At 42.2% G+C, this 27,691-nt stretch overlaps 2 protein-coding genes across 12 annotated transcripts in view; one reads left to right on the forward strand and one right to left on the reverse strand.

Annotated features, from left to right (window-relative positions):
- The window catches only part of POMT2 (protein O-mannosyltransferase 2), a 37,763-nt gene extending 27,700 nt beyond the window's left edge, over positions 1 to 10,063 (reverse strand). For 4 of the 9 annotated variants that reach the window (XR_006415343.1, XM_044436462.1, XM_044436461.1 and 1 more), the window contains exons 1-5: positions 9,828 to 10,062; positions 6,776 to 6,860; positions 4,439 to 4,543; positions 2,511 to 2,619; positions 1,363 to 1,471 (exon numbers count right to left, since the gene is read on the reverse strand). Coding sequence is in view for 7 of the 9 variants with exons in the window: in XM_044436462.1 (XP_044292397.1) it covers positions 1,363 to 1,471; positions 2,511 to 2,619; positions 4,439 to 4,543; positions 6,776 to 6,860; positions 9,828 to 10,024 (605 nt within the window). In the remaining 2 variants the exon portion in view is untranslated. Of the gene's footprint in view, positions 1 to 1,362; positions 1,472 to 2,510; positions 2,620 to 4,438; positions 4,544 to 4,863; positions 4,926 to 6,775; positions 6,861 to 9,717; positions 9,764 to 9,827 lie in introns of those variants that run through there. The other 5 variants (XR_006415342.1, XM_044436464.1, XM_044436466.1 and 2 more) reach the window with 5 other exon arrangements.
- Positions 10,064 to 14,014: 3,951 nt separating this feature from the next.
- On the forward strand, positions 14,015 to 27,493 carry GSTZ1 (glutathione S-transferase zeta 1). 3 transcript variants are annotated; one of them, XM_044436903.1, is made up of 10 exons: positions 14,042 to 14,150; positions 16,386 to 16,507; positions 16,990 to 17,041; positions 19,335 to 19,402; positions 21,338 to 21,418; positions 21,846 to 21,971; positions 23,240 to 23,315; positions 24,507 to 24,559; positions 25,711 to 25,760; positions 27,136 to 27,493. In XM_044436903.1, the coding sequence occupies exons 2-10, from the start codon at positions 16,490 to 16,492 to the stop codon at positions 27,260 to 27,262; spliced, it is 651 nt and encodes a 216-aa protein (XP_044292838.1). In that variant the 5' UTR covers positions 14,042 to 14,150; positions 16,386 to 16,489; the 3' UTR covers positions 27,263 to 27,493. The 3 variants fall into 3 exon arrangements, with proteins under 3 accessions (XP_044292836.1, XP_044292838.1, XP_044292839.1); XM_044436901.1 differs by lacking the exon at positions 16,386 to 16,507 and having other exon boundaries at positions 14,015 to 14,150; XM_044436904.1 differs by lacking the exons at positions 14,042 to 14,150; positions 16,386 to 16,507 and adding an exon at positions 14,177 to 14,334.
- The last annotated feature ends 198 nt before the right edge of the window (positions 27,494 to 27,691 follow it).

The following is a 27,691-nucleotide window of genomic DNA, read 5'->3' on the forward strand; positions in this document are numbered from 1 at the left end:
ACATTGAAACCATAAACTTTTGAAAGGGACTCTAATAGATTCAACCTAAAGCAGAATGCATTATACCTGGAGATTCCCATGTGGTGCCTGAGGGCAAGCATGTGCTCTTGGTGCCCCCTCTAATTTGTATTTTGTTTTTTAAAATTCTTAAAATTAATCCCTTTTAATTGAGAGGCTACCATGTTGCAAAACAAAGCTGTGCCTTCATGTACCACCTTTATTTGGGTTCAAAAGAGTGGTTTGTGCTTCAGAGCTCAGCCTCATCTGTGCCTTGTACTTAGGCACCTGGACAAGTTACTTCATTTTCTAGTTTGACTTCTAAGTAATGAATGTCCCACATGGCAGCCAGCTTATGAATGGGCAAGTCCCACCCAATCATAATGATTTAAAGAGAGCACCAACAACATTATCAAAACTCCAAAAGTGCCCACCAACTCAAAACAGTTGCTCCTGCTACACACCTAATGTATCTCTGACAAAAAAAAATACCCTGGGTAATGGGTCATGTATTAGTGATCCTTCAGGAAATATGGAGGAACAACTGCTATCACTTTAAAACAAACGATGGCAAGAACAACTTTCTGGAACCCAGAATCCCTACAAATCTTTCAGTTTCCATTTCCATCATTCCCAGCCAGCAAGGCCTATTGTCAGGGATGATAAGATGGTAGTTGTACTCCAAAAAAACTAAAAGAAACCGTTTCAAGGAGAGCTAATCTAGACAGTGGACTTCTTCTTTGAGGAAGATGTGCCCTCTTAAGGATTTCAAAAGCAAATTGATTTGGTAAAAATATCTGAGCCTTATCACACTATGTTGAGACTTGAGTAACCCCTAAGAAAGTAGCAAAGAATATGCTGGCCAAGGAAGCAGAAATTTCTCTCCAAATGTAAGGAAGCCAAATGAATCTAAAATACTTTCAGGCTTATTCATCTACTGTCAAGTTGCTAATCTCTGCACTTTAGAATGGAAAGATGCTGTTGCACTTATGTTCTGCTTACGGGCTTCCAATGGTCACTGTGAGAACAGAAATGTGGTTAGATAAGTGTAAGGTCTTATACAGCATGAGTTTTCTTCTAATCAAGTACTGTGCCATTCAACAGTTCTTCTTAGGAATCCTTATGTATTCTATCATTTGACATGTTTGCCTTTTAACTGTTGGTTTACATGTGAGATATTATGCACTTTGGGTTTTTCAGTTTTAATGATGGATTTTATTTCTATGCACAATAGTACTGTAAACTGTCCTGAAGGCTCCGTAAAGCTATGTTGGCTATTTTTTTTAAATACCAGTTTAACCTTCCAGCACAGGAATGAAGAGACACATGTTCCAATCATGATACAATCAACTACTGCCATCTTACCTGCTCGCACAGGAATTATACTTGACCATACTGAGTACAGCTCCCATGAGAAAAAACATCAGAATAGGGTCCAGTAGAATGTACTGAGAGAGAGTAATGCAGCCAGTGTCTGAAAAATAAGAGGCCATATCAGAATGCATTCCAAAATAAACCCAGTCAAGCAGTTGTTTCAACATTTAGTCAAGCATCATCATATTAAATCCAGGAAATAAGAGGACATCAGAATGAGTCAACCTACAAGGATAAAAACATTAATGACCTTCTTAAAGACTGGTCTTAATGGCTAAATTCTTTGAGCACATGGAAAGGCAAGGGAGACCACTCCAGATGTTTTGACTTACAGTTCTCATCAGCTCTAGCCAACAGAGTCAGTGGAGAGAGATGGTGGGAGGTGTAAGCCAAAGCAACTGGAGGGCAACAAGTTGCCCAGCCCTGGTTTAGAAGTCTCCTGTGACTCTAAAGCAAAAAGCTTGAATCACCACATTAACTGAAATGACTTGGACAAATCACACTTCAAACTTGACTCCCACACAGAAGCTTCAATTGTGCCCAGAATCAGTACCCATCAATGACTTATTGGGGGTGATGATTACATATATTGTTATATAATGCGCTGCAATTGCTGCTTGCATGCCAGTACTAACTGAACTCACTTGCACACACACCTAATGCAATTTCAAACTGCCTTTCAAATATACTGCATTTCTACAAAGGTATGTATTTCCTCATGGATTCCCTCTCGAAATTTAAAGCTAAGTTTAAACATAGGATGCAACAAGTATGGTAACCATACTATTTCTCTTGCATACTTTTCTGGCTTAACACCCAGATATGCAATCTTGCATCATTTGCTCCTCTCCTCAAATATAGGTCCTTGCCATTTCTTATGGCTACTTTAATTTATCCACGTTCTGCCCCTTCCTTTGTACATCTAAAACTTCATTTCTGAGAGATGCTCCTTGTTCATTTTTTTCCTGCCATCTCTTCTTTCCAGACAATTCAGGACACCTCAGACAATTCAATCTAAAAGATAAAGACTGTTTTCTTAAAAGATGCTTTGTTTCTTTGCAAATAAGACACTGACAGTGCAGGACAATATTGTGTGTGTGTGTGTGTGTGTGTGTAGAGAGAGAGAGAGAGACTCTTACCAAAAATCAGAATGGCAGCTGTGAGCATTGCTGCAGGCAGTGATTTGGACAGTTCCAGCACTGTGAGGTAAGAGAAGGGGACCAGACACGAACCAAGGAATGCACAGAACTAAATAGAGAGGGGAGAAACACTCTTTACAAGTTGATGGCAATCCATATGTCCTTTGCAATTTTCTTGCATTCTCTGTTACACACTCATACAAAGCAGAAAAAAGTAACTATGTAATGCACAAGCCAGTCTACAAAATATTCTTAAGCGAAGGGTGAAAAAGTGAAAGCACCTTCATAAGTTATATAACTGGGATGGCCAGACTTGCTCTGTGAAAGTCATAAAGAGTCAATGTCAGCTGTTTGAGAGCTGCAAGCGGGCAGCAGCAGCAAGTAGCAAGCAGGTGTCTGTAGGCGGCAACATCAGGCAGTGGCAAGTGAGTGGCAAGACGAAAGTGGCACCCCAACTATAGAACTAGTTCCCCAGAGAGGCTCACCTGGTGCCATCTTTGCATTCTTTTTGGCCAGGTAAAACTTTTATTCTGCCAGTATTCTAATTGTTAAGCTGGCTTTTAATGTTATTTTAACAGAAGAGGATATGCCTTTTATGCAATTTGGAGTTTTGGTGGGTGCATTTTTATTGTTGTTTTACTGTCATTTTAATGTTTGAGGTGTTTTTATTGCACTGTTTTATACTGTCTGGTATGGTTTTACAATGAGAGGTTTTGAGGCCCCATCGGTGCGGGTGTTCAAAGATAGGCTGGACATGCACATGGTCGGCATGTCGTGCGCGGAGCCAGCTAGAGCCGGGGGCCAGACGAGACGGCCCGAGAGACCCCTTCTGACTCGCTCTGTTTCTATGTTTCTATGTACGGTTGCAACCTACCCAGGGAGCAATGTGGCTAGTGGGGTGGGTTGGAAATTTAATTAATTAATGGGTGCCCACAGGCAGTGAGTGGCAAGCAGGCACCTGTAGGCGACAAGCAGTGGACTGTGAAATAAAACGCAAAGAGTCACATGTGCCTCCTGAGCCTCAGTTTGACCACTCCTGTCAAATAAATTCCTTTCCAATCTGATATTATGCTGACTACAACTTCCAGCATGCACCAACCAGCCAGGCTGACTTGGGATGCTAGGAGTTATACTTCCACACATCTGAAAGGCTGCTATTTAGCCATATCCAAAACTGATGCACAAATCTGATTTATCCTCCCCACAGCCATCTTCACTCCTACTCTCTCTGCTAACCTAATGAAGAGATGATATAGCCCCACAGCCCAATTCACATCATCCTATACACTAGAAACAATTAGATTCCCACCTGTATCCTTTCCTCTTATTCTCAACACCCTCACCAAGGGCAATTTGATTTCAAACTCCACACAACCCAGCTTTCATCATACTTCATCACATACTACTTCTTAATCCTTTTTCTCCTTTGTTTACCTCACGCATGCCCACCACTTCACCAGCCATAGCAATGCTCACACACAAAAGTCTCCCCCAACTGTCCAACTGCTTACAGGTCAGAACAGCTGGTGGCGAGACCACTGAAAGCACAGAGCAGAAATCACAGTGTACAGCTAAGCACTGAAAAAGCAGGTGTGATACAGGAAGCTTTGTCAAAAGGGGACCGATTCCCTCAGCAATGCAAGGTTAACTAAACTATTGCATTCATTAGACAGCTGCATTCCAAATGGTCTTTTCATGCCCCTCCCCACTCATTCATACCAATTTTATGTATTTTAAATTTTGGCTAAAATTTTAACTCCTCCCCCATTTTGCCAGCAAGATCAGAAGCCTTCCACCTATGGAAGGATCTGTATATTCTCAAGTTATGGATGCAACCCAGTATGTATTAGAAGCAAAGAGGAGAGGAAAGCCCTACATCTTCTTTAAAAAGGGGCTTTCATTGTTTAGGAAGGTCCATATATTCTTACCCCTCTCATTCCTATGTAGTTATGTTGCTCATATTTGTCCCCCGGCTTCTGGAAAGGAAACGTACCATTGTAGCCACTCAGGTATCCAGCAAGACCTATTAACATCTAGGAAAGGAAGAAGAAGAAGAATCTTAAGCAAGCAGAAACAAATGCATAAGTTTTTCAGATCAAATCAGCCTCAAGAAAAAGACATCATTTATCTTCAGACTTGACAATTTGTCATTTGAACAGGTGCATGCATGTGTGTGCACACACCAATCATCTGGGCATTTTAAAAAGTTGAACATATTTGTAAGATTGTTGCTTTCAGCTCTATGTGACCCAGGAAAGCATCCCCCACCCACACACACACATGAAAATACTTGTGAGGACAAATCGCAAGCCTAATTTGAGTTCAGACAAGCTCAAAGGGAGGCTGCACTCACCTCAAATGGGAGCTGCTACTATTCAAGCAAAGCTGCTTATATCTTTTAGTACCTGCACTTTGAATAAATGCTTCATGACTAACAGTACACAAATACAAATTCCATCATTCAAACAAACAATCCAGTAGAACTAAGTAAATAAAAAGGTTTCCACTTGGTGCTAAAAAGAAAATAGTCTTGGCACCAGCCCAGTCTCTCTGGAGACAAAGATCCAAAGATAAAAAGGTTCCCTGATGCTAGGGGGGAGCCAGAGAAGGGTCTTTGTGGAATGTTAATGTAGGTTCATCCAGAAAAAGCTCATTCTTTAGATCCAAGTAATAAAGCTTTAAAGCACTTTGAATCATGCATAGAACTGGAAAAGGAGTCAGTATAGCTGATGATTCCTTCCTCCAGTACTAGGCAGGGATGGCATATTTGGAACCAAATGCAATATCTAAGACTTCAAAGGCAGCCTCAAGTATAATGCACTGCAGTATTGGGATGGATTATGAGACACAAATAACTGCAGACAGATGATCTTTGTCAAGAGGCACTGCAACAAGGACATACATAGAAGCCATTCATTTACTGCTTACACTAGTAAGTTTTTCCTGCCTAAAGAATAATCTTTAGTTTATGTATTAATTCAAAAATGAACTTTAGTAACTATAGTAATATATCACTTTATAACAACATCTGTCATATTATTGGAGTTCAAATCAAACAGTTGCTATTGGCCATGACTGCCAAAAATGAAACCTCCATGTTTAGAAGCAATACAGCCTTCATTATCAGATGCTAGGAATAAGTAATAGGGACACCTCTCATGATGATGCTCTCCTTGTAGTTTCTCAAGGATATCTGGCTAGACACAGTGCAAAAAATACTTGGTTTGATGGATCTTTGGTTCTTAGGCTCAAGATAAGACAGGCACAAAAGCAAATGTATTGAATTATTCCACATACCATATCAAACACAAATACTATAAACACAAATTAGAAACAAAAATTATATACATACAGAAAACTAGCATAAAATTTTAAAATACATATTAAACTTTATAAATCCTACAAAACTTCACAGAATTTGCAACGATCATGTAGCTCATTTAATCAAATAATTTCCCTTCTTTTCCTTATAAACAGAATGCTTTGTGTGCAAGGAGCACAACCCTCTAAGGCACTAGAAAAAAAACCAGCTTAGCCTTAGGCACCCAATTTCTCATGCACCCAAGAAATGGAAAAATTATGTTTCCTGCAACTAGAATATACCTGACATTCCAATACAGTGTTTGCCAGGTCTTCAACTACAAGTGCGCCACACGTGCACAACATATCTTGCACTGGAGCCTGGCTCTTCCCTGTTGCACCATTCAGTTCACTTGCTCGTATGAGAAATGAGTAAAGGCCATATTATTACCTCTTTTCACTACAAAGAAAAAATATTTTTCTTCTAATAACTTTTGTCCTAGCTAACCATTTCACAGACCATTTATCCACCTTGGAAGATAGGTCCATTTGTGCCATAATAGCTAGAATGCTCTGCTCAAATATTTCTTATATTAAAACTAAGATCACTTAAAGCCTCTATCGTAAAATCACAATTTAATGGCAATCTTTTTGAAAAATTAGATCACCAATATTTTTCCATATGTACACATTTCTTAGCTTAAGATGCATTAATGTAAGCTAACTTGTAGCAATAGTTACAAAACCTAAAATGAATTTGCTCACGATAAGGCTGCAATAGGACTGACTTAGATGGTCTGAATTTGCATTCAAAAAGATAATTAACTATCGACAGCAGCTACAAAGCTGTGACCATGGGAGTGTTAATACTGCTTACAAAAGATGGAATTGTACAAGGATGAAAGTGTTTTGCAGCCAAGCAATTTTATTGAATTCCAAATGTATAAGTATTGATAATTTTTTACCTTTCCCAGAGGTGGATGGACATCAAAGAAAAAGGTTCGGTTAATGTAATAGCTTCCCATCTTTCCAAAATGTGTTTCATCCCAACTATGAAATAGGAAAAAAGAGACAAATAACTATCCTTTAGGTTAGGTCTCAGCCCCTTCCAGTTGCTCAGTGTGATAAACCCTAAGCAGATGTACAAATAATTCAAGAATGTAATACAGAAGGCTTCTTTTTTGATTGAGGTCTCTCTTCATAAATATAACACCCATGCCTACTGGATTGAGAGTGGTTAAAAACTTCTCATTTCCCCTGCTTGCTGGGAAATGCAGGGAATCATAAGACATTTTTATGTCTAAATATATTATAGGATTACACCCTTAGACAACAATAAAGCAGTATATCTGTAAAGTTCTCTAATGTCCAAATCCTCAGTTTTAAACAGATTTGCATACTCATAACCCATAGATTTCAGATATATTTCCTTGAAAATGGACTGCAAACATAAGCTTATTTAAACTATATAAACTCATCTTGGATATATTTATGAAGTTGACACCACTGTTAGGAGGAAGAGGAGTGGTGCCTGAAATGTAGCTTACTTCACAGCTTAATGAACTTCTTGAGACTATAAAACTATCCATCATTTCTAAATTCAAATACAAAAAATATTCTGTATAGACCCATAAGAGGCTGCTAAAGAATAACATTTATAGGTATGGGGCAGGTTTGTCCCATACAAAGTCATGGTGAAATCTTACTGGTGTGGATTTGTTGTGTCATCCAGACCCAGTTCTGGAGTTCCTGTCTGGTGGGTTTCTGAAGCAACAAAGAGTATCAGTGGCCTGTTCTAAGGTTTCTACACTTCACTGTGGCTTTTCCAGTTCAGTGGACCTGGGATCACCATTTTACCATTGTTTGTATGGAAACACCATAGAAACACAGAAACAGAGTAAGTCAGAAGGGCCCTCCCAAGCCATTTAGTCTGACCCCTGGCTCCAGCCGGCTCCACTCATGACATGTCTACCATGTGCATGTCCAGCCTATTCTTGAACACGCTCACTGATGGAGCTTCAACCTTCTTCTGTGGAAGCCCATTCCATACCCTAGGGGTCCTAACTGTCAGGAAGTACTTCCTGGCATCCAAATTGAACCTTGCTTCCTTGGTTCCCTGAGCTTTGCACAGAGTCTACTGGCAACAGCAGCTGCAAATATAGCCACTTCTGGCCTTTCTACTGCCTTCACCTATGTAGCAACAGACATGTCATTGCGCACCTTATTCTTACTGGCCAAGCAATGTGTTTGTCTACCTGTTTACTTTGGGAAACAAGGTGACTGTGCAAAAATACATAGAGGGAGAAGAGGAGAATCATGGTGAAGCTGTTTATTTTCATTTAATAAACATCTCTGCAGGGATGGAGAGGCTGGCAAGTGCCACAGATATGCAGATACATTCAGGAAAATCACAGCGGACCAACTGGGAGAAGGCTGCTGCAGTCCATGTGCAAAATAGGGAAAGGGCAGGGATTTCGCTCACAGGGGCTGCCAGGATGCATGACAAGGTTGACAGGACAGAGTGAGAAGCAAAAAAACTGTGCTGCATAGGTAGTCATGTGATCATCTGAATGGTAAGTTTGGGTAAAAATCAAAGCACCATGAAATTAGCAGGGGGTGGTCTGCTGTGTTGTATGAACCTAGCCATGGTTTGCAGTCTATTCTTATCAAGGTACACACAAGCATGAGAGGATGAAAACTGATTAGCACTGCATCTATTACAAGAGATTCATCTCCACTTTGCCCAATCTCAGATAAAGCTAAGAACACCTATGCCCATGCTTAGACAAGCATATCTCTACATAAAAAAATGTTTCTTACAGTGAAACATTTCTGAGCAAACATGGTTTGGATCAGGCTAGAAGTGATAAGTGATGAAATAGGTTGCAGAAAGTGGCCACATCAGTTAACATGCTATGATGGCAAGAAAAGGGTCTCAACCTGCCTCAGAGGACGTGTTTACTTAAAATACAAAACTACCTTCCACTCGTAGTTTCCTAAGTTGAACTTGTACATGCATACCCCACAACATACTGTATAGCTATATCTCCTCAAAAAACACACCCAATTATCAAACTTCACTTCACTTTCTGGCAGCTCACAACCCATCCAATCACTGGGAAGCAGAATAGAGAACAAGATGGTAACACATGGATATGGATTAGACACATCCATGCAGATCGGATGCCTAAGTAAACAGATGTTCATTTCGTCTATCTTTTACATTTTTGTGTGATCTCCTAAAAATTCTAATGAAATAGGCTTGACTGGGAAAATGAGGAAGTTTTCCAACATACCAAATAATCCCAACAATTTGAGACTTGCATTCAAGTTACAATTGTTGTTATGCTATACTGGCTCCAATTCATCCTATCTATCTATTTATAATGATGTTGCCAGTTTAACCAGGAGCACATGAGCAAAGTTAGGCAGATAGTGTTCTCTTGTTATCTGGCTATATTATTGGCTAGATGAGAAAAAATGGGGAAAGGATCTTGCAGAATATCCTTGTAGCAGAAATATTACTATGAATTCACAAACTGAACGTTGCTCAGAAAGAACAGATTCATGGAGTTCAGGCCCTTTAACTACATTGTGTATTTAGGTACTACAGACCTATGCACATGTGTATTTGCACGGATAGGTATACATATACTCTACCAACGTGTGCATTAAGTAATATATTAATACTAGGGAGACATAAGTTCAAAACTGTCCTCAGTCATAAAATTCACTGGATGATTTTGGGGCAGTCACTCTCAGCTTAACTTACCTCACAGTGCTGTTGTGATGATAAAAGACTAATGTATGTGAAGGAAAGGTGGGATAAAAATGGAATATTCCCTTCTACACGTCTAAAGGGCAAAACGAAAACCCTCCCGAGACAGCTTTAAAAATTAGCATATACCTGAGAAGTCTTAATGCATCAGGTGACACGGGCTCTAAGTCCATACCGACATTGACCGACATGCCCCGCCCCCAAGCTAAGTCCCGCCCCCTCCACCACAGCCCCCCTACCAGATGTGCGGCGGCTCTCGCAGGCGATAGAAGCGGGTTGCAAAGCTTAGGAAAGAAACGAGGCCGAGTGGGCTCCAGAACCAGCCAGGACTGTGGTGAGCGGAGCGGGGCAACACGGGACCGCTCGCCAGCCTGAGAGTTCTTCGCTGCCGCAGGCCCAGCACGGCCTGGCCGTTCTTGTTCGCCGCCAGTGGCATTCGCGCCCTGACGGTAGGCGCCTCCTGCCGGCAACCCTAGCCTGTGCGCAATGCACCGCGGGAAGCCGAGTCCGTGCTCTCAAGGCTCGATGGGCAAGGGAGTTCGGTGTTCCATAATACGTCAGAGGGTGCCTGCGTGTTGGGGAGGGGGAAACGAGGAGGCATCCTCGGCATAGTGGGAAATGTAGTCTTTCAGATCAGTTATGCGCGCCTGAAAGGAGCGATGCAATACAATTTCCCAGGAATGTTTATTAGCTCGAAATAAGTCCCAGGCTTGTTCCTTCTTAACTGTGCTTAGGGTTTCATTCTTGGGAACAACCCAGTGCATGTCTAGACCGAAAAAAAAAATCATACAGTTCCCAACATGCTCTGGGCAGCATACATGGCTGGGGGGTGCTGGGAATCTTAGTGTTTTCCTTCTAAACACGCATATGTGCGTGCAGAGTGCTTTTGTTTCTGTCATGGCACATTCACAAAAGCCCATCACCTCCAAAATTCCCTGTGTTCATTTACTTACCCAAAGCACAAATGGTGCAAGCACCTTTTCCCTTGCTGCTTCAGTACAGGTTCTCTGCATCTGTAAGCGCTTTGAGATCAAAAAGTGGGCCAGCAACATTTTTGTATGTTTTTTTGAGAGAGGTTAAAAGCACAGGATTGGGACTCAGGAAATAGGTTTCTAGTCCTCACTCAGCCATGAAGCTGGGTGACTTTGAGCCAGTCATTGACTCTCAGCCCAACCTACTTCAAAGGGTTGTTGTGGGGATAAGATTGAGAGCATGAAGAAAAAATGATGTAAGCCACTTTGCGTTCGTTATAAGATAAAAATAGGATATACATCTAATAATAAATAATAAAATATTCCATAAGTTATATGGAAGATGTCAATAGCCCTGCTAAGATCTTGTGTACTAGCATATGGGTAATAGCCATTGGGCTACTGGGCATTATAAAAATGCAATAAATACAACAATGAATAAAATAAGGACTCATTTGGGTTAAATATATTTAATAGGAAACCACTCCATTATCCATCACCTAAAACTCCCTCAAGATACCCAGAATGCACAAAGCACAATAGTTGTCATTATATGGAAATTTCTTACCCAGAAATGTTCTCTCTCTCTCTCAACATTGTACCTTAGTAAAAATTCTTTCAAACCACTTACTAGAGCATATACAAAGGCTGCATAAATGATTCCCTTTTCTTTTGGTGTAGTCTTTTGAATCTTCTGTTTGCTTTCCTATTCTCCATGGGTGGCTTTTGTGTTGTTGCTGATCCAGATAGAAAAGCCTTCTCAGTACCAACTGGTTTCTGACAGACAGACAGACAGACAGACATTGTTGAAACATTGTATCCTTGAGCTACCCCTTCAAGAACAGTTAGAATTGACTAAAGGATCACCCCTGCATCTTTCAGACTTTCTAACATTTATACATAAATATTTCAGAAGAATATCACTCTATGCTTTATAGGCTACAGCAAGGCCTTTGATTCTGTGGATCACAAGAAGCTATGAATGGTTCTGAAAGAAACAGGAATGGCTCAGCACTTGATTGTCTGATGCATATCCTGTATCATAGACAAGAAGCTACACTTCGGACAGAATGTGGAGAAACAGGAAAGTTTCCTATAGGCAAAGGCATTGGGGCAAGGAGTATATGATCTCCCCATCTGTTCAATCTGTATGTAGAACATATCATAAAGAAAGCTGGATTAGGATCAGAGGATGGAGTAAACATTGGCAGGAGACACGTCAATAATTTAGGATTTGCAGATGATGCCATATTACTAGTAGAAAGCAGCAATGAAGTGCAATGATTCTTGGTTAAAGTGAAAGAAGACAGGGCGAAAGTAGGACTACAGCTGAACAGTAAGAAACCAAAAATCACAGCTACAGAAGAATTGCAAGACTGTACTGTCACCAATGGAGAAACTGAAATTGTGAAAGATTTTACATACTTTGACTCAGTCATCTATTCAAAGAGATAAAGGAGCCAAGAGATTCAAAGAAAACTGAGTCTTGGAAGGGCAGCAATGAAGGAACTAGAAAAGATCATCAAGTGTAAGGATGTTTCATTCAAGACTAAGGCCATGATCATCCATACTACTGTATTTCTGATCACAATATATGGATATGAAAGCTGGACAGTGAAGAAAGCTGACAGGAAGAAAATACATGAGTTCAAAACATGGTGCTGGAGGAGCACTGTGCGAATATCCTGGACCAACAAAAAGACGAACAAGTGGGTTCTAGATCGAACTTTCCTTAGAAACAGAAATGACAAGACTGAGACTGTCGTACTTTGGGCACATCATGAGAAGGCAATAGTTTATGAAGAAGCCAGGCATGCTAGGTAAAGTCAAGGGCAAAAAAGAAGAGGAAGACTAAATACTGTATGTGACGGATTGACTACATTAAGGAAACTTCAGCCTTGACATTACAAGAGAGGAGCAGGGCTGTGAAGGTCAGCACATTTGAGAGGGCTCCCATTCATATAGTTGTCATAAGTTAAAGATTATCTGACAGCAAATAACAACAGTTGACAATACCTAAAACTAGAGTTAGCAACCCTGTCTGAAGAAATATAATTTGGGTCACAATCCTATGGACTGTGCCTTCATTTATTCAAATTTATTCAAATTCCTCTCATTCACAGAGCTCCTGCTCTCAGTCTTTCACAGCAAAACACTTTTGGAGCCTGACCTGGCTGAGAAGCATTACAGAAAGATAAGAAATCAGAAATAAATGAATAAAGTCAGGTAGTTACAACTCTTCTTGACATATGGATGGCTTCCTCTTTCCCTACCTGCCTCCTGGAATAGTTAAATGTGATGTGACTTTTTTACTGAACAAACTCTTGCAATATAAACTAACCAGTTACAACCTAGACAAGCTAGAATGTTGGACTGAAGGCAACAGAATGAAATTCAACAGGGAAAAATACCAAGTTCTCCATCTAGGGGGGAAAACCATATGCATCGATACAAAGATGGGAAATACTTGGCTCAGCAACACTGGAAAAGAAAAACACCTTGGATTTGTTGTAGACAAAAAGCTAAGTATGAGTCAACAATGTGATGCAGCTGCAAAAAAGGGCAAACACTATTTTGGGAAGCCTAAATAGAAGCATCACTTCCAGAACAAGAGAGGTACTAGTTCCCTTTATCTCAGCACTTGTCAGACCTCATTGAAATACTGTGTTCAGTTCTGGGAACCCAGGTTTTTAAAAGATGCAAGAAAACTAGAAAGGGTTCCCAGAAAGGGTTCAGAGGTGGGTAATGAAGCTGATCCAGGGTCTGGAAACTAAGCCCTGTGATGAGAGGCCAAGAGAGCTGGGTATGTTTAGCCCCAAGAAGAGAAGACTACCAGGGGTATGATAGCACTCTGCAAAGGCAGTCACAAAGAAGAAAAGGCCTCTTCTCATTCAGCCCTGGGGATAGGACATGGAACCACAAACTTAAGTTGCAGCATAACAGATTCAGGCTAGACCCGAGGAAAAACTTCCCGTCAGAGCAATATGATAGTGGAACCAGTTGCCAAGAGAGGTCGTGGGCTCTGCCACACTAGAGACATTCAAGGTAAAACTGGACAGTCATCTGAATGGGATGGTGTGACTTGGCATCCTGCACCAGCAGAGGTTGGACCCAATGGCCTTCTTGGCCCCTTCTGGCTCTACTATTCTATGAATCTATGCAAAAAGATCTGAATTACTTAGCAAAGCTGGACACAGCTACCACTGCCAAATTTGCATTGCAGTTATAGATCTGCTTTGAGCAAGTTTTCCATTTTAATTCTTGCTTGTCACCTTGATCCTAAGGAATGGAATAGATTAAGTGATAGATTCATGAAAATGATACTGTCACCTACTTGATATTTCCCATGACAACTTATAAGCAAAGGTTTAAGGATGAAATAAAGGGCTGAAACTACAGTTCCCAGAACCCCCAAAATGCACGGAAAAGAGTTCCCTCTCAAGCGAAGTCTTGTGACTAGTCAGATCCGATCTAGACGAAGTGTTAAAATATGGCCCATGTTTACCAGTAAAAGGAGTGCAGTTCTGCACTTCAGAGAGGGAGACGCGTAACAAAGAGGAAGCGTGCAAGATGTGTGCCTCATTAGCGAAGGTATTTGCTATGATAACAATGCAAAGAAGAAAAAGCTTTCTCTGTAGCTCTACGTACAAAAGAACACGCCATTTCTTTTGCTTTTTCGTATTGTTTTTGTGAGTACTTCCCTTCCCCTTGCCCTTTACGTCCCGGCTCCGGTTTGCGGCTTAAGTGGTAGCTACAGCCGCTGTTCAGACGGGAGGTAAGTTTAATGCCTATTTTTAAGTCCTTTCGGTCATGACAACTTTCCCCTGCAACCGAGTAACTGGAGATTAGAGGTAAAGGCTGCAATCTCGCCATCTGGACAATCAGTGAAGCACTGGAAGAAACAAACCTTCCGAATTCAGCTTTATTAAACCGAGTGCACGCAGCGTACCCTCCCCACACCCCAACCTTACTCAACTCCCCAGTATCCTCAGCTGCCTGGAGGTGGGGAAGATTGGCCTAGCTATGGCCGTGCAGGGTTAGGGAGCAGGGTTTTGAGAACATGTTACATTTTTCCAGTAGCATTGTGCCCCTGCTCCACCATCTCTTTTTAGAAGGAGGTTTCACACCCCTGATCTAAAGCCTCCTCGTTCTCTTTGGGAGGAAAGCAAATATTTCACGCAGCACTGCATGGTTAAGCGATGGAATCAGCTACCTTGAGGTGGACTGACAAGGTTATCAATGCCTAATTGTGTCAGTTGCATTCAGCCTTCAGGGTCAGAAGCTGTCTCTGAACACTGTCTGCAGGTGAACTACTGCAGGAGAGGGCTTCTGCCCCATGTCCTGCTTTTGGACTTCCTGTAAATGTATGTTTGCATGATCCCTGCTGGAAACAGGATTCAGGACTAGCTAGACCTTTGGTATGATGCAACTGGTTTCATATTTATTTATTTATTTATTTATTTAAAACATTTGTATGCTGCCCACCAATCCAGGTGGATTCTTTAGGTGGCTTACAGCAAAATGCTAAAAACAACAATAAAAGCAATAAAAATCACAATAAAAATTTTAAAAAGAAATATTACAGTTATACCAAGTAAGCAGAACAACAGCTGTCAAAAATAAATAACAATTTAAGACTGTCCTGGGAAGTATTCAGAGAAAATATTCAGGTACCTGTTTAGGACAGAGACCACCTCACCTGGAACCTCCTGAAACATAGAAACAGAGCGAGTCAGAAGGGGCCTCCCGGGCCATCTAGTCTGACTCCTGGCTCCAGCTGGCTGTGCTCACGACATGCCTAGCATGTGCATGTCTAGCCTATACTTGAACATCCTCACCAATGGGGCCTCAACCACCTCCTGTGGAAGCCCATTCCATACCCTCAGGGTCCTAACTGTCAGTAAGTACTTCCTGGCATCCAAATTGAACTTGGTGACCTCTTCCAGCAGTTTCATGTAAATGTTGAACAGCATGGGAGATAGAATAGAGCCCCGCGGAACGGTCATGGAGCAACTATCCCCCAGTACCACCTTCTGGACATGCTCAGCCAGGTAGGATTGAAACCACTGCAAAGCAGTGCCCCTGGCTCCCATCCCAGCCAACCTGTCCAGAAAGACACCATGGTCGATGGTGTTGAAAGCCACTGAGAGGTCCAGGAGAATCAACAGGTTTGCACTCCCCCTGTATCTCTTGGCACAGGTCATCATACAGGGCAACCAAGGCAGTCTCCATCCCAAGCCCTGGTCTGAAACCTGATTTGAATGGATATAGAAAATCTGCTCCATCCAAGCATGTTTGGAACTGCCCAGCCACCACGCACTCCAACACCTTTCCCAGTTCACTACTGGATGGTAGTTGCTGACCAACCCTGGGTCCAGGTTTGGCTTTTTTAGGAGTGGTCTAATCACAACTGCTTTCATCCTATTTATTTTCCAGCCCTTGCCAAAATATTCTGAACCCTGGATCAAGTTGAATGTAGTAAAGTTCTGAATATCAATACTGAATTACATCCAGATTAAGCCACATGCAACTAGGCTAGTGGAGGCAGACTTCCCTGCCCTGCCTCTACACAGCAGCCTTCCAGCCCCCTGGAAATGCTACACAGGGGAGAGGGTTCACCCTGAACATCTGGTAGTGGCACCTTCCATGATTGGAGCCTTCCGACAGAAGACAACTCCAACTCACTGTTTTCATAACTGGCATTTCTTTTATGGAGAATTCTTTTGTGGAATGATTCTAGTTTCTTCTCCCTTTTGGAGATTCAGAATGCTAAGGAATAAGAACTTGTCTGTTCTCTTGCTCTGCTCTGCCATCTGACGACAAAAGGGTGGGATTATGGCATTTCATTGATTGGCTGCAAGGGAAGTTCGTCCCCCATCAGTGCAGTATGAGCTGGCGTTCATTCCGAGGATAGATTGTGCACGCACAGCATGGAGACTACCAAAAAGGTGAGAGAAACACAGATTTTCAATGGTTGAGGCGTTGCCTTGGTAGTAATGCATTACTGGCTGGCTGTTCTGTATGCATTCCATGCTGCACTCCTTTGCTGTACTAGCTGCAGTTCTTGGAACAGGCCTTTGCATGAGTCTTTCTTTCTGACTGTTGCTGAAACTTTCAAAAGTGAACTTCCCACTGATATCTGTGCAGGATTTGATCCAAACAGTAGCAATGGTGGAAAATGCTAGTGTTTCAAAGCAACCTATAGGCTTGTCTGAAATCATGCCTCAAATGTGCCTTTGTAAAGCCCATCAATTCCATTTTAAATTAAATTCCATTTCAATTCCATGAAATGCTGTAATGCCATCTTAACCTAAAACAAAAAAGTATGTTGGCTTCATTGTATATAGTATTTCTGCTTCAATGTTATAAGTCTGCTCCAGTTAAAAACTTTGATTTTTTTTCCATATGTGTTTTTTCCCTCTCCCTACAGCCAGTTCTCTATACTTATTTCAGAAGTTCCTGCTCCTGGAGAGTTCGAATTGGTAAGGAAAGTTACTGAATCCTCTTCCATAGAATGCTTCTGTTTCAAAATCTTTCAGTGCAGACGAGGTTGAAAGGGCAATATCCTTGGCACATGCTTTCACCCAAACCCAGTTAATCAGTGATCAATTAAGTGACAAAGTAGAAAAATGTGTAACTAAAAAGATCCACCATTTCTGGGGATTGGCAATCCTATGCAGAGGTAAATCCTGATAAATTCAGTGGGACTTATTCCCAGGTAACTGTGTACACATCATTGCAGCCTCAGATGGCTCTTCTTTACCTTAGGGAATAAAAAATAAATATCACAGGTTGGGATGGGAGGAAGAAAGCTGCTGGGTTTACAGAAGACAGCAAGGAGCAATTCATGCATTAAAAATGGAAATGATGTGCAACCTGTGTGCAGATTGTAATGTGCAAATATAACCATTTTACTGACAGTACAAGCAGTAAAAGGCTGCAGTTGGTGACAGCCTGTACGTACATCTTGTGTAACCATCTCACCTGATAATTTACACACAAAGTGCAAGTTAATTACTTTGCAGATGTTCCATGTAGTTTCTTATTTTTATTTTTACTGTGTGACATGACCCTCTAGAGTGGCAGAAAATGTATGCAATACAGACCACATTTACTCTTGTTATGTAATAGAAGTTCCAAATCTTTTGATGGTCTTAACCATTTTTTGCGTGCATGTTTCTCTGTTTGCCTAGTCCTCTTTTTGTGCCAAGTCTGAGAGTAATTCTAGGCATGTTGTCTACATTAAAAGTTAGTGGAATCCAGATGTTTGTAGTTGCTGCATTTTTTTACATTTGCACTGAAATGGAAAGGATCTTAATGGAAAGGATCTTGGGAAGCTTTGGTTTTAACAGTTGTGTCAGAAGAAGTGGTAACCTCATAAAATCTAGTACAGAGTGGCCCTTGCACTGGGGAAAAGCGGGACCTCATTATCAGGAAGAGGCCATAACTTAGCCATTGAGTACATATTTGTAATCAGGGTTTCCAAGGACAGGCACTGGCATCACCAGCTAGAGCTGGAACCCCAGAGAGGCACTGCCAGTCATCATATTCAATATGGGCAACACTGATCATTGCTTGATTTAGTATGAGACAGTCTCCTATGTTCCTCCTTCTGGGATTTATTCTGTGTGCAACCATCCCCATGCAGAACAGCCTTGTCGTGTTCCACTCCAGCCCTCTCGCAGCATATGTGCTTTCAGTTCATATTTCCTTGTCCTACGACTCTAGCCATTTTGCTTTTCTCCATGGATAATATTCATTTGGTTGCTATATTTATCTTACTCCCTTTTCCTGTAAGGAACCCAAGGAAGCTTCCATAATTTTCTTCTTCCTTCCCACTTCATCCTTACAGCAACCCTGTGAGGAAACAGTCTGAGAATCTGTGACTGGCCCAAAGTCACCCAGTTGCATGGCTGGGTGGAGACTAGAAGTGAAATATGTACATTCAGCATTTTCTTTGGGTTTTTAAAAAGGAAAGCAAATGGCTCAGATACTGAAAAAGGAATGTAAAAAAATGTGGTTTGTCCAGATGTGCTATGAGTGGAGATGGAGAACATGTGGCCCTCCAAATGGGTTACAGTTGCTATCCTCTCTCACCCCTGACTATGCCAGCAAGGGCTGTGAGGGTCCAGCAACATGTGGAGGTTCTGTTTCTTTAATTAGGTCCAAGCTTTTCCTTGCTGAGCAGGAATAAAGGAAGACAGTAGCAGATTCTGCTAGAGAAATTCCCATATGGCTGCATCTGGCTTCTGCACAGAAATTATTGCTCAAATACTGTACCCACATGGATCAACTGCAAGCTGAGATGCACTGTGCAGCAGCCATGTTGCCTAACCCTTCAGAGTTAGAGAGAGAACAGAGAGGAGAGAAATTATACGCTTTTGGGAAATGCTGAAACTGAGTGCACAGTTCTGTGTGTGTTAAGATGGGAAAAAGCCCTGCAACTTCCAGTGTTCTCTAGTTGCTTCAATCAGCTCTTCTGTGCACTGTACCCTATACTGCTGTTGCTTTAAATATCAGTGAGCTCATTTTCCCCCAAATAAAGTCTTGCTTTTCATTACCGTTTGCTCTTTATGCATTTATTTTTGCACTTGTATGCTGCCAGCTATCCCAACAAAGAAGTTTTGAAAATTCTTAAAGCCAAACAGTCTTGTGAAATTATTCTATGAATTTTTATCATCTTGCTGTGCTGTTCTAACTTATTATATAGAAAAGGCTTAAAAGTAGAAATGATAAAAGTTGCTGGAGGTAAGTGTTTCACCTTCTTCTTGGCAGCGCTGGCTCTGAAAGGCATTGTGTATGATCAAGTACCAGTGAATCTTATAAAAGATGGAGGGCAGCAGGTAAGGAGACAACAGCATTCCATTTTGTACAGCAGGAAGATGGGACCCATGTAAAGTCTGGGTTGCTAGGATCAAAAGCCATTGCACAGAATTTTGCTTCACTTCCCTCAGATGACTTTACAGGGAAAGGGACTCTTCTTATCTGTAAAGCTGAAGGCATTTGAAACAGATTTCCCCCACTTTGGAAGCAATCCTGTGGCCCTAGTGGTAGTAAATGGGTCATTTTGCTGGGCAAGGAGTGGAGGAGAATCGAAAGGTCAGGATACGAGCTATCCTGCATCCTCTTCAGTGTCCTTCCCTCCTTCTCTGAAACACCCCAGCCAGACAAGCAAAAAAGGCTGTCTAGCAAAGAATACAGAACGGGAGATGAGATTGTTACCTCCATTCCTACTGCCCTGCACAGGACGACTGTAAACCTCAAAATTCAATGGTTTACAATAGTCATAATAGGTCTGCATCTTTAAGGGGTGTAACTATTGGTTGGCAGATTCTTAAAAGAATAAGAACAATTTGGAAGCATTTCAAAGTGTGCCTCTGAATTCCAGTTGCTGAGATTCCACTGCCAGGGTGGCCAGGTAGCCCTCATATCCTGTTTGTGGGCTTCTTCTCGTGGGCGTCTGGTTGGCAACAGTGGGAAACCAGATGCTGGAATGGAGGGATGGATGGGCCTAGTAGAACTCTCCCCTATGTGCTTAATGAATGCCAAACAAGTGTCCCAAGGAAGGTCTGCTTTACAGGTCGAGGAAGAACAAGTACAGGTCCCCCTTGATATTTTTCACTGTGTGTTTTCATTGGGTCAGGTGGTAATGCTGTTCCTACTCTTCATGGATTGTCAATGCTGGATATGAGAGGGCCTTCTCTAGCTAGTACCTTGACACATTGTGAAGATCCATGCAGGGCAAGGCTGCATCTTTTCTTTTACTCAATCTATATCCCTTTATCCCCAGAAGGCCAACTGCTAATGCTAAAGGCTCAATTCTATATGTGCTAAGACAGAAAAAAGTCCTACAACTCCTGGCTGGGGAATTCTGCAAATAGTGGGGCATTTTTTCTGGCTAAATAGGCACAGCATTTGCACTCTTAACGTCAAATAATCTGTGCAAGAACCCAAATAGAAGCTGGAGGTGGGGTTTGAGCTGCAAATGCCAAATCAAATGGTAGTCCAACAGTCCAGAAAAGCTGGAGAGCCTGGTGCGTGTGCATGCATGCATGTGCCTGAGAGATGATTGTGTAAGTGTGATTTTACTGAGCCAAAGGAATCAAGTTACTATACATTGTTCAGAAAGTGAAAGCATGTGGTGCTTGTTAGTGTGCAGTGCACTGGAAGAGGAACTGTTTTAGGTTTCTCAGTTTTGGGCTACATGGGGAAGACAGCAGAACATTCTTGTCAGTGAAATCCAAAGTGAAGGTTGTGGTGCTCTTTGTGATGTAGGGGAGACATCCCACTATCTGAATGGGGTAGCAAGAGTTTGTTGTGCTGTCAAGTTGTCTCTGACTTATGGCAACCCATAAGTCCCCTTTCTACTTTCCCACTATTTTAATGTTTAATAGGTTTTAAATGTGGGTTTTATTATACTGAAGTGTTGGATGCTGTGCTCCATTTTATTTGTGTTGCTTTTATGGTAAAACCATCCCGAGATGCTAGTAGTTGGACAGAATGTAAAAGCCTTAAATAAACCAACAAACCCCATGAATGAAAGCCCTGCAGAATGTCCTGTCCATGACAGCTCCATTCTGCTCTTCCAAGTTCAAAGCTGTGCCTTCCTTTGTGGATTCAGTCCATCTCCTTTTTTGGTCTCGTCTTTCCTCTTCTGTCTTTGACAAAAGTATCAGCCAACATTATCTTGAGTCAAAGACTTGGAAGGCCTTTTCTTCATGGGGAAAGTTTTGCCATTTTGCATTTCAAGTGCCTTAGGCGTTATCTCATCTTCACAGCTGTCTTCTGAGTTCCAAACGGTGAATCCAATGCAGCAAGTCCCAGCTCTCAAAATTGATGGCATCACCCTCTCGCAGTCGGTGAGTAAGCAGTTTGTATTAACGATTTATCCAGTTCTGCTGTCCAGACTTTGCACTCTAAATTGGGAGCCAATTCTCAAGATCAGGCTTGGGATCTGCTGGCATGAAAGCCGTGGCCAGTTTGTTAGGAACAAATAACCCCACTCCATAAGGTACTTTTTCTTCATGCAGTGAACTTTATTCTTGAGGTGGGATTCACTGCATCTCTGCTGAAGTAAAAGGAGTGGCTTGCTAAAATCCTACCAAGGGATTCCCACGCATAGGACTGCTTGCACGGTATACACTACCACCTCTGGAAACATCTGCTCAGTTACTTTAAGCTAAGCATATCTGGCTTTATTTACATGCATCAGGGAACTGCCTTCCTTTTTGGTCAGCTTCCCAAGATTATTTCAGCTTAAATGTAATGTATCTCTGCTTCTTGCAGCTGGCTATAATAGAATATCTGGAAGAGACACGGCCAAACCCTAGGATCTTGCCTCAGGATCCAAAGAAGAGAGCCCAAGTCCGGATGATCTCTGATCACATTACTTCTGGAATTCAGCCCTTACAAGTAAATAACCTTCTGCCCTCTGGGCTGTATGCCCATCCTTAACAAGTATCCTATACTGCTGCTGCATTTCTGCTAGCTCTTTTGCACCAAGTGAATGGACTGCTTGAACACCAGTCCCCAAAATGGATGGGAACATTCATTTCTAGAACAGGACAGGGATGGAGCTCCCTTCCATGAGCTGCTCCATTCCAGAAATATGCATTTTCACTTGCTCCCAGTTATTTCAGGACCTGCCAGTGGTCCATATCACTAGTGTGGAAGCAGTATAAGATACTGCCCACTAAATCCAGGAAGATGGAATCAGTTCTTTAACAGAACACATGGTGCTGCTGACAATCCCTGCTCTCCATGCTGCTATTACTTGGTATCCTTGGTTCCAGAGGTTCAGAGCCTTGAGAAACAAGGTGGTCAGGACCTTGGGGAACCTGTGAAAGTAAGGACTTCATTTCCAGAAAGGTTTTGCTGACTCGCCCTAGACAACACCATCCTGTTCTCCTGCAGTCCAGGTGTTGCGGATTTGTCTGGTTGCCGAATGACAATTATTTGCCACAGGTGATCCAGCATACTTCCAGACAAGAGGGCTCCTTGTATTGACATTATGCAATTACTCCTTATTGTCCTTATTTTTTCTGTGATAAGATTAATTAAAGTTGTGCTATGTACAAAATGGCATGTTTGTAACAAAACTGTTGAAGAATAGGTTAGAGTTAAAGAGCTCTCTGCTGTACATCTTGCTGCTGCTTCAGCCCACATTCATTCCCACATTTGGCTTCCATTTGAAAAAAGCAGTTGCCAACAAGGGACTTAGTGGGACAAAAGAAATTGGTGCATCCACCTCAGTATATTAGGTTGAATTCCATGTTAGCCATACTTAAAATAGACCCATCAAAATGAATGGGACTTAAGTCTGTTGTTTGCAAGGATGAAGCAAAGGGTAAGGAAATGCTCCCCCAGTATTTCCCTCTCTCCCAGCTTTAGGGCATGACAAATTAAGGCCTTTATTGCAGAAGGAAATCTGTGACCCTCCAGATGCTCATGGATCACAAGTCCCATAATCTCTGACCATTGGCCATGATGGTCCAGCAACATCTGAAGGACCACAGCTCCCTCACCCATGCAGTATAGCATGGACAAAATATCCTTTACTAATAGCCTTTGTGCTCCTTTCCCCAGCATTTTCCCTAGTGGCCTCTCTTACGTACGCATAGTCATGGTTAAGTTCTGCAGGGAGAGAGAATCTAACCAGCTACAACTATGCTATTTCTCAGAATCTAACAGTCCTGAACAAAATGGGAGAAAAGAAGCTGGACTGGGCACAGCACTTTATTTCTCGTGGCTTCAAAGGTAAGTCCCAGGGTGAAATTTTCAGCCAAAAGTCATTTGCTAATAGGGTGGGATGTTTAAGGAAAGACAAGGCTCCTAACCCCTCTTCTATTGCATTGGGAGTTTTTGGAGGAAGAATTAAGCAGCATGAAATCCTTCAAGAATGTTTGGAGAAGAAAAATATGGGGATTCCCCTTCCCTGAGGCAAACAGCCACTAGAAATGAATCTTCAAGATGTCTTACTATATTAAGGCCTGATCGACATAGGAAAGCAGACTGGCTTGGTAAAATAGGAAGGTGGAACAGTTAATTGTACTATTTTACATTGTAAACAGAGTTGCATCAATTTGGAATACCCCCTGCGAACAACTCCTGTTAGTTTAAAAAAAGAAAAGGCTGTTTTGTTTTTACATGGCAAAACGGTAAGAGTACTTAACCCTTTGCCCTGCTGCTGCTTTTCCCCTACAAGCACTTCTTCCTGCTAAAATTTTATGCTTGACTGAAAGACAATACAGCAAGTAGAGAAAGGCTTATGCGTGTTTTTTTCACCCAGTTTACACTCTACAGGCAAAGATGGAAATAGAAGTTATACTGACCACTAAGCATCAGGAACTGCCTTGTTCCTTCCTCTTAAAATACTAGAACAGGGGTCCTCAAACCTTTTCAGTAGGGGGCCAGTTGAAAAGTGGCGGTGACTGGCACGGGCCGGTGAGGCAGGGGTGCCTGGGCGTCGGGCACGCTTGAGGCGGCGTCATGCATGCACAAGGTGGTGTCAGGCGCATGTGGCCGGCTCGCTCGCTTGCTCGAAGTTCTCCCAGTGAGTCCAAAACCATCTGCACGTGGCAAGGTGGCGGTGAGCATGCCTGCGGGCAGCAGCACAGCCGGATAAATGGGCATGGGGGGCCGGATCCATCCGGCAGGCCGTAGTTTGAGGGCCCATGTACTAGATCCTGGGGTCATCCCATTAAGCTGATGGGCAAAAGTATTTCAGTGGGTCTACTCTAAGGAGGACTAACACTGAATATAACTCCTTGTCTTTATACCATGTCTCTGGAAAACTTGTCTGTAAGGATAATTTCCAGGAGGAATAGGCACTTCCACAAATTTTCTCGTCTCCCAGTATGAAAGACAGCTGCCCTATCTATCCATAAAAACCCTATGATGAAAAAAAATCCCAATTGCCAGTAATGTTACCTTTTTGTTTTCCTGCAGCTCTGGAGCAGATCCTGCAGGAAACAGCTGGCCGTTACTGCGTAGGGAATGAGGTAAGACAAGCTCAAGCATCTGATCACCAAGAGAACCAGATGCCCAGAATGAATAAGGTTCGAGTGCACGCAGAGAGATTCACAGGGTCCATGAAAATCTGAGAAGGAAAGCAGTTTCTTTCTGTGCACTGGAATCCACATGAAGTCCCAATATGCTATGATCCTTATTTCCAACCAAATATACTCAGATGGTACATTGATAGTAGACTTATTTACTCCAACTGATCTTGGTGGTTCCTGTTGATACACTAACTGAAAGATGTACAGATGTACCTCTTTAGATGTACCTAAAGCACATGTATTTGATAAGCTTTAAGTTGTATGATTCAGTCACCCTCTTGTAAAATTAATACAATGAGTAATAATACTTAAATACACCCCTTCTTTGCCTCCCTCTACCCCAACAAACCACCAAGCTTTGGCTATGGAGTGGTATAGAAATGAAATAACTTCTCAGCCATTTTTGGAACTACCAACAGGGTTTACAATTAATTTATACTGCACTAGCACCACCTGCTGGCAGAGGTGGTTTGATGGCCACTTCTGGAAGCTGCTGAGTGATGTATTTGATCTTGTAATGGCTCTGGAGAAGGGTGCAAGGCCTTGTTAAAAGGGCCTTACAAGCTGCTGACAATGTGAAGAACAGCCTTCACAGAAAACATAGAACATTTCCATGCACAAATGCATAAAATGATCAAGTTTCTCCCAAAACATACTGTAATATGCAAGGATCAGGTTGCCACTGATAAGCTAGACTCCATCTTAAAATTGGATATACACAGCACAATCCTGTGAACTATTCAGGAGTTCCAATAAATTCAGTGGGATTTTTGCCTGCCCAGGTAACTGTATTTACATTTAGCAAGCCTAAAAGACCCTCTTCTCCCATATTATCCTACCAGTTCATGGCAGTCACCTGATGCAGATGAAGGCAGCCCCCAGGTCTTGATGAGTGTCTGGGTAGATCGTGTTCGGTCAGATGGGGCAAGAGTTAAAATGACTCGTCAATTGCTCGGCAGAAATTTCATCCATATCAAAGCTCATCACTACCAATTGCCTCCATTGTATGATTCTTACAGGGCTGAAATATCTTAAATCTTCAACAGAAGGGTTCTTGCATTGCTTTGAGACCATGCTTTGCTTCTCTGCAGGTGACCATGGCTGATCTGTGCTTGGTTCCCCAGGTGTATAATGCTGAGAGGTAAGCTGGTTTGTGGTATAATCACAACAGGCAGTTTGGCAGTCAGACATGTTCCTCTGTGTGTGCAAGCTGCAACTGACTGAAGGAGCAGATAATCTGGAGACTGTAGCAACTCTTAAATTGGGTTTTGACTTCCAGAACCTTGGTTTTGGGAGGTCTTCTAAACTTGGAGACGAGCACTGAATTATCTTAACCTCAAACCCATACTATAATCCATCTGGCCTGTAAAGCTGAATGGTGAAAGTTTCAGATTGAAGGGAATATGATCAACTTGTAATAGTACCCTCTAGTCCTGGAAGCAGTATGCATCTTTCCACTAGTGACTAGTGCTTTATTTGTTGTTACCCAGATGTAAAAGAAAAGTTTTATAAACTATCTCTTCATTCTTCTCTTACTGTGGCCTCATGTTCCTCCTCAGACCACAATCTCTTCTTTTTCTATTCTCTCCCCACCGACTGTCAAATTTGTCCCAACACAGTGCCCACAAGCATCAGGGCATCTGCAGGGTACTCAAACAGCATCCATTGAATTCTCCACTCCTGCCCCCTTCAAAGATTTTTTATAAAAACCTTGGAAAATATTGTCACGTTTTCTTCTCTCTCTTTTAAGCCTCTAGCCTTACTAGTTCTCTCCCCTCTACTCCTTTACTTTCTAACTCCTCCCTCATACCCTCTAGTGTCCTACAAATGCACACACCCCATACCACTTTAGCTCACTTTTACATAGCTGGGAACCATTTTGGGCTAGTGAGCCCCTAGCCTATCATCTGTGTTCAATGTACTCTTTCTGTTGAGTGTCTCTGAATCAAGATCAAGCTTGGTCTTAAAGGAATGCATATGCAGCTTGAAAAATGGTGCAATATTTTAAGGAATGCATTAGTACTATGGCTATTAGTAATGATGGCTGTATTCTACCTCCTGGATCAGAACCAGTGTGCCCCTGACCACCAGGTGCTGGGTAAAGCAGTGAGAAAGGGCTGTTGTCCTGCTCTTGGCCTCCTAGGCATCTGGGAAAACATGATGCTGGACTAGATACACCTCTGGTTTGAAGGAGCCAGTTCTTCGGTCTTTGGCCAGCAGCTGAGTACAGTAGATCCAAGCAGGCCTTGTGGATGGAGCATTTATTCACAAAAACACAGAAGCTGATGAAGCTGCCTTACACCGAGTTAGGCCATTGGTCCATCTAACACTTACCAGCAGCAGCTGTCCAGCATGTTGGGCAGAGTTCCTTCCTAGCCCTATCTGGAGATGTTGGCAATTGAACCTGGACACTTCTGCATACAAGGCATGGGTTCTGCCACAGAGCTGCAGCCCCACCCATGCTGCCACTTTAGCTACTAGTGACTCCAAGTCTAACTGTTAACTTCTCTTAACAGGTTTAAAGTGGATCTTACACCATACCCCACAATAAGCAAAATCAACAAAGCTCTTTTAGAATTAGAAGCATTCCAAACAAGTCACCCATCTCGGCAGTCAGATACACCTTCAGACCTAAGAGCCTAAAGCTGCCGTTTCTTCTACTGAGTAAAGTTTGCCCAGAAAAGGACTCTACCCTGCAGAACATGCTAGGAAGGAACCAAGCCTCACCACCTTCTGAAGAGAAAAGACAAGAGGAAGACATGTTGCAGTAGCGTAACATCCAGCTACAGGATCAGGAGCTTGCTGCCTTGATCATGTTTGACAAATGTAAATGCTATCATGAAGCAGATTAAAAGGAAGAAAGCTTGTTGAGGATTCTGTGTGAGAATGTGATATCATCTGGCTTCCCATACAGTAGAGGGCAAAGAGATCAGCCTATAGCCAGGCTGTTTTGAAAGGGTGGCTGTGGATGAATAATGCTTCAGACATTGTGCAACTGTTCTGTCTTTCCCTCTTTAATGGATTTTCTGTGGTAAGAAGAAATAGTAGGAAGGCATGGGAAAGTTACAAATG

Source organism: Varanus komodoensis, unplaced genomic scaffold, assembly GCF_004798865.1.
Source record: "Varanus komodoensis strain SLA01 unplaced genomic scaffold, ASM479886v1 scaffold3, whole genome shotgun sequence".
Lineage (NCBI taxonomy): Eukaryota > Metazoa > Chordata > Lepidosauria > Squamata > Varanidae > Varanus > Varanus komodoensis.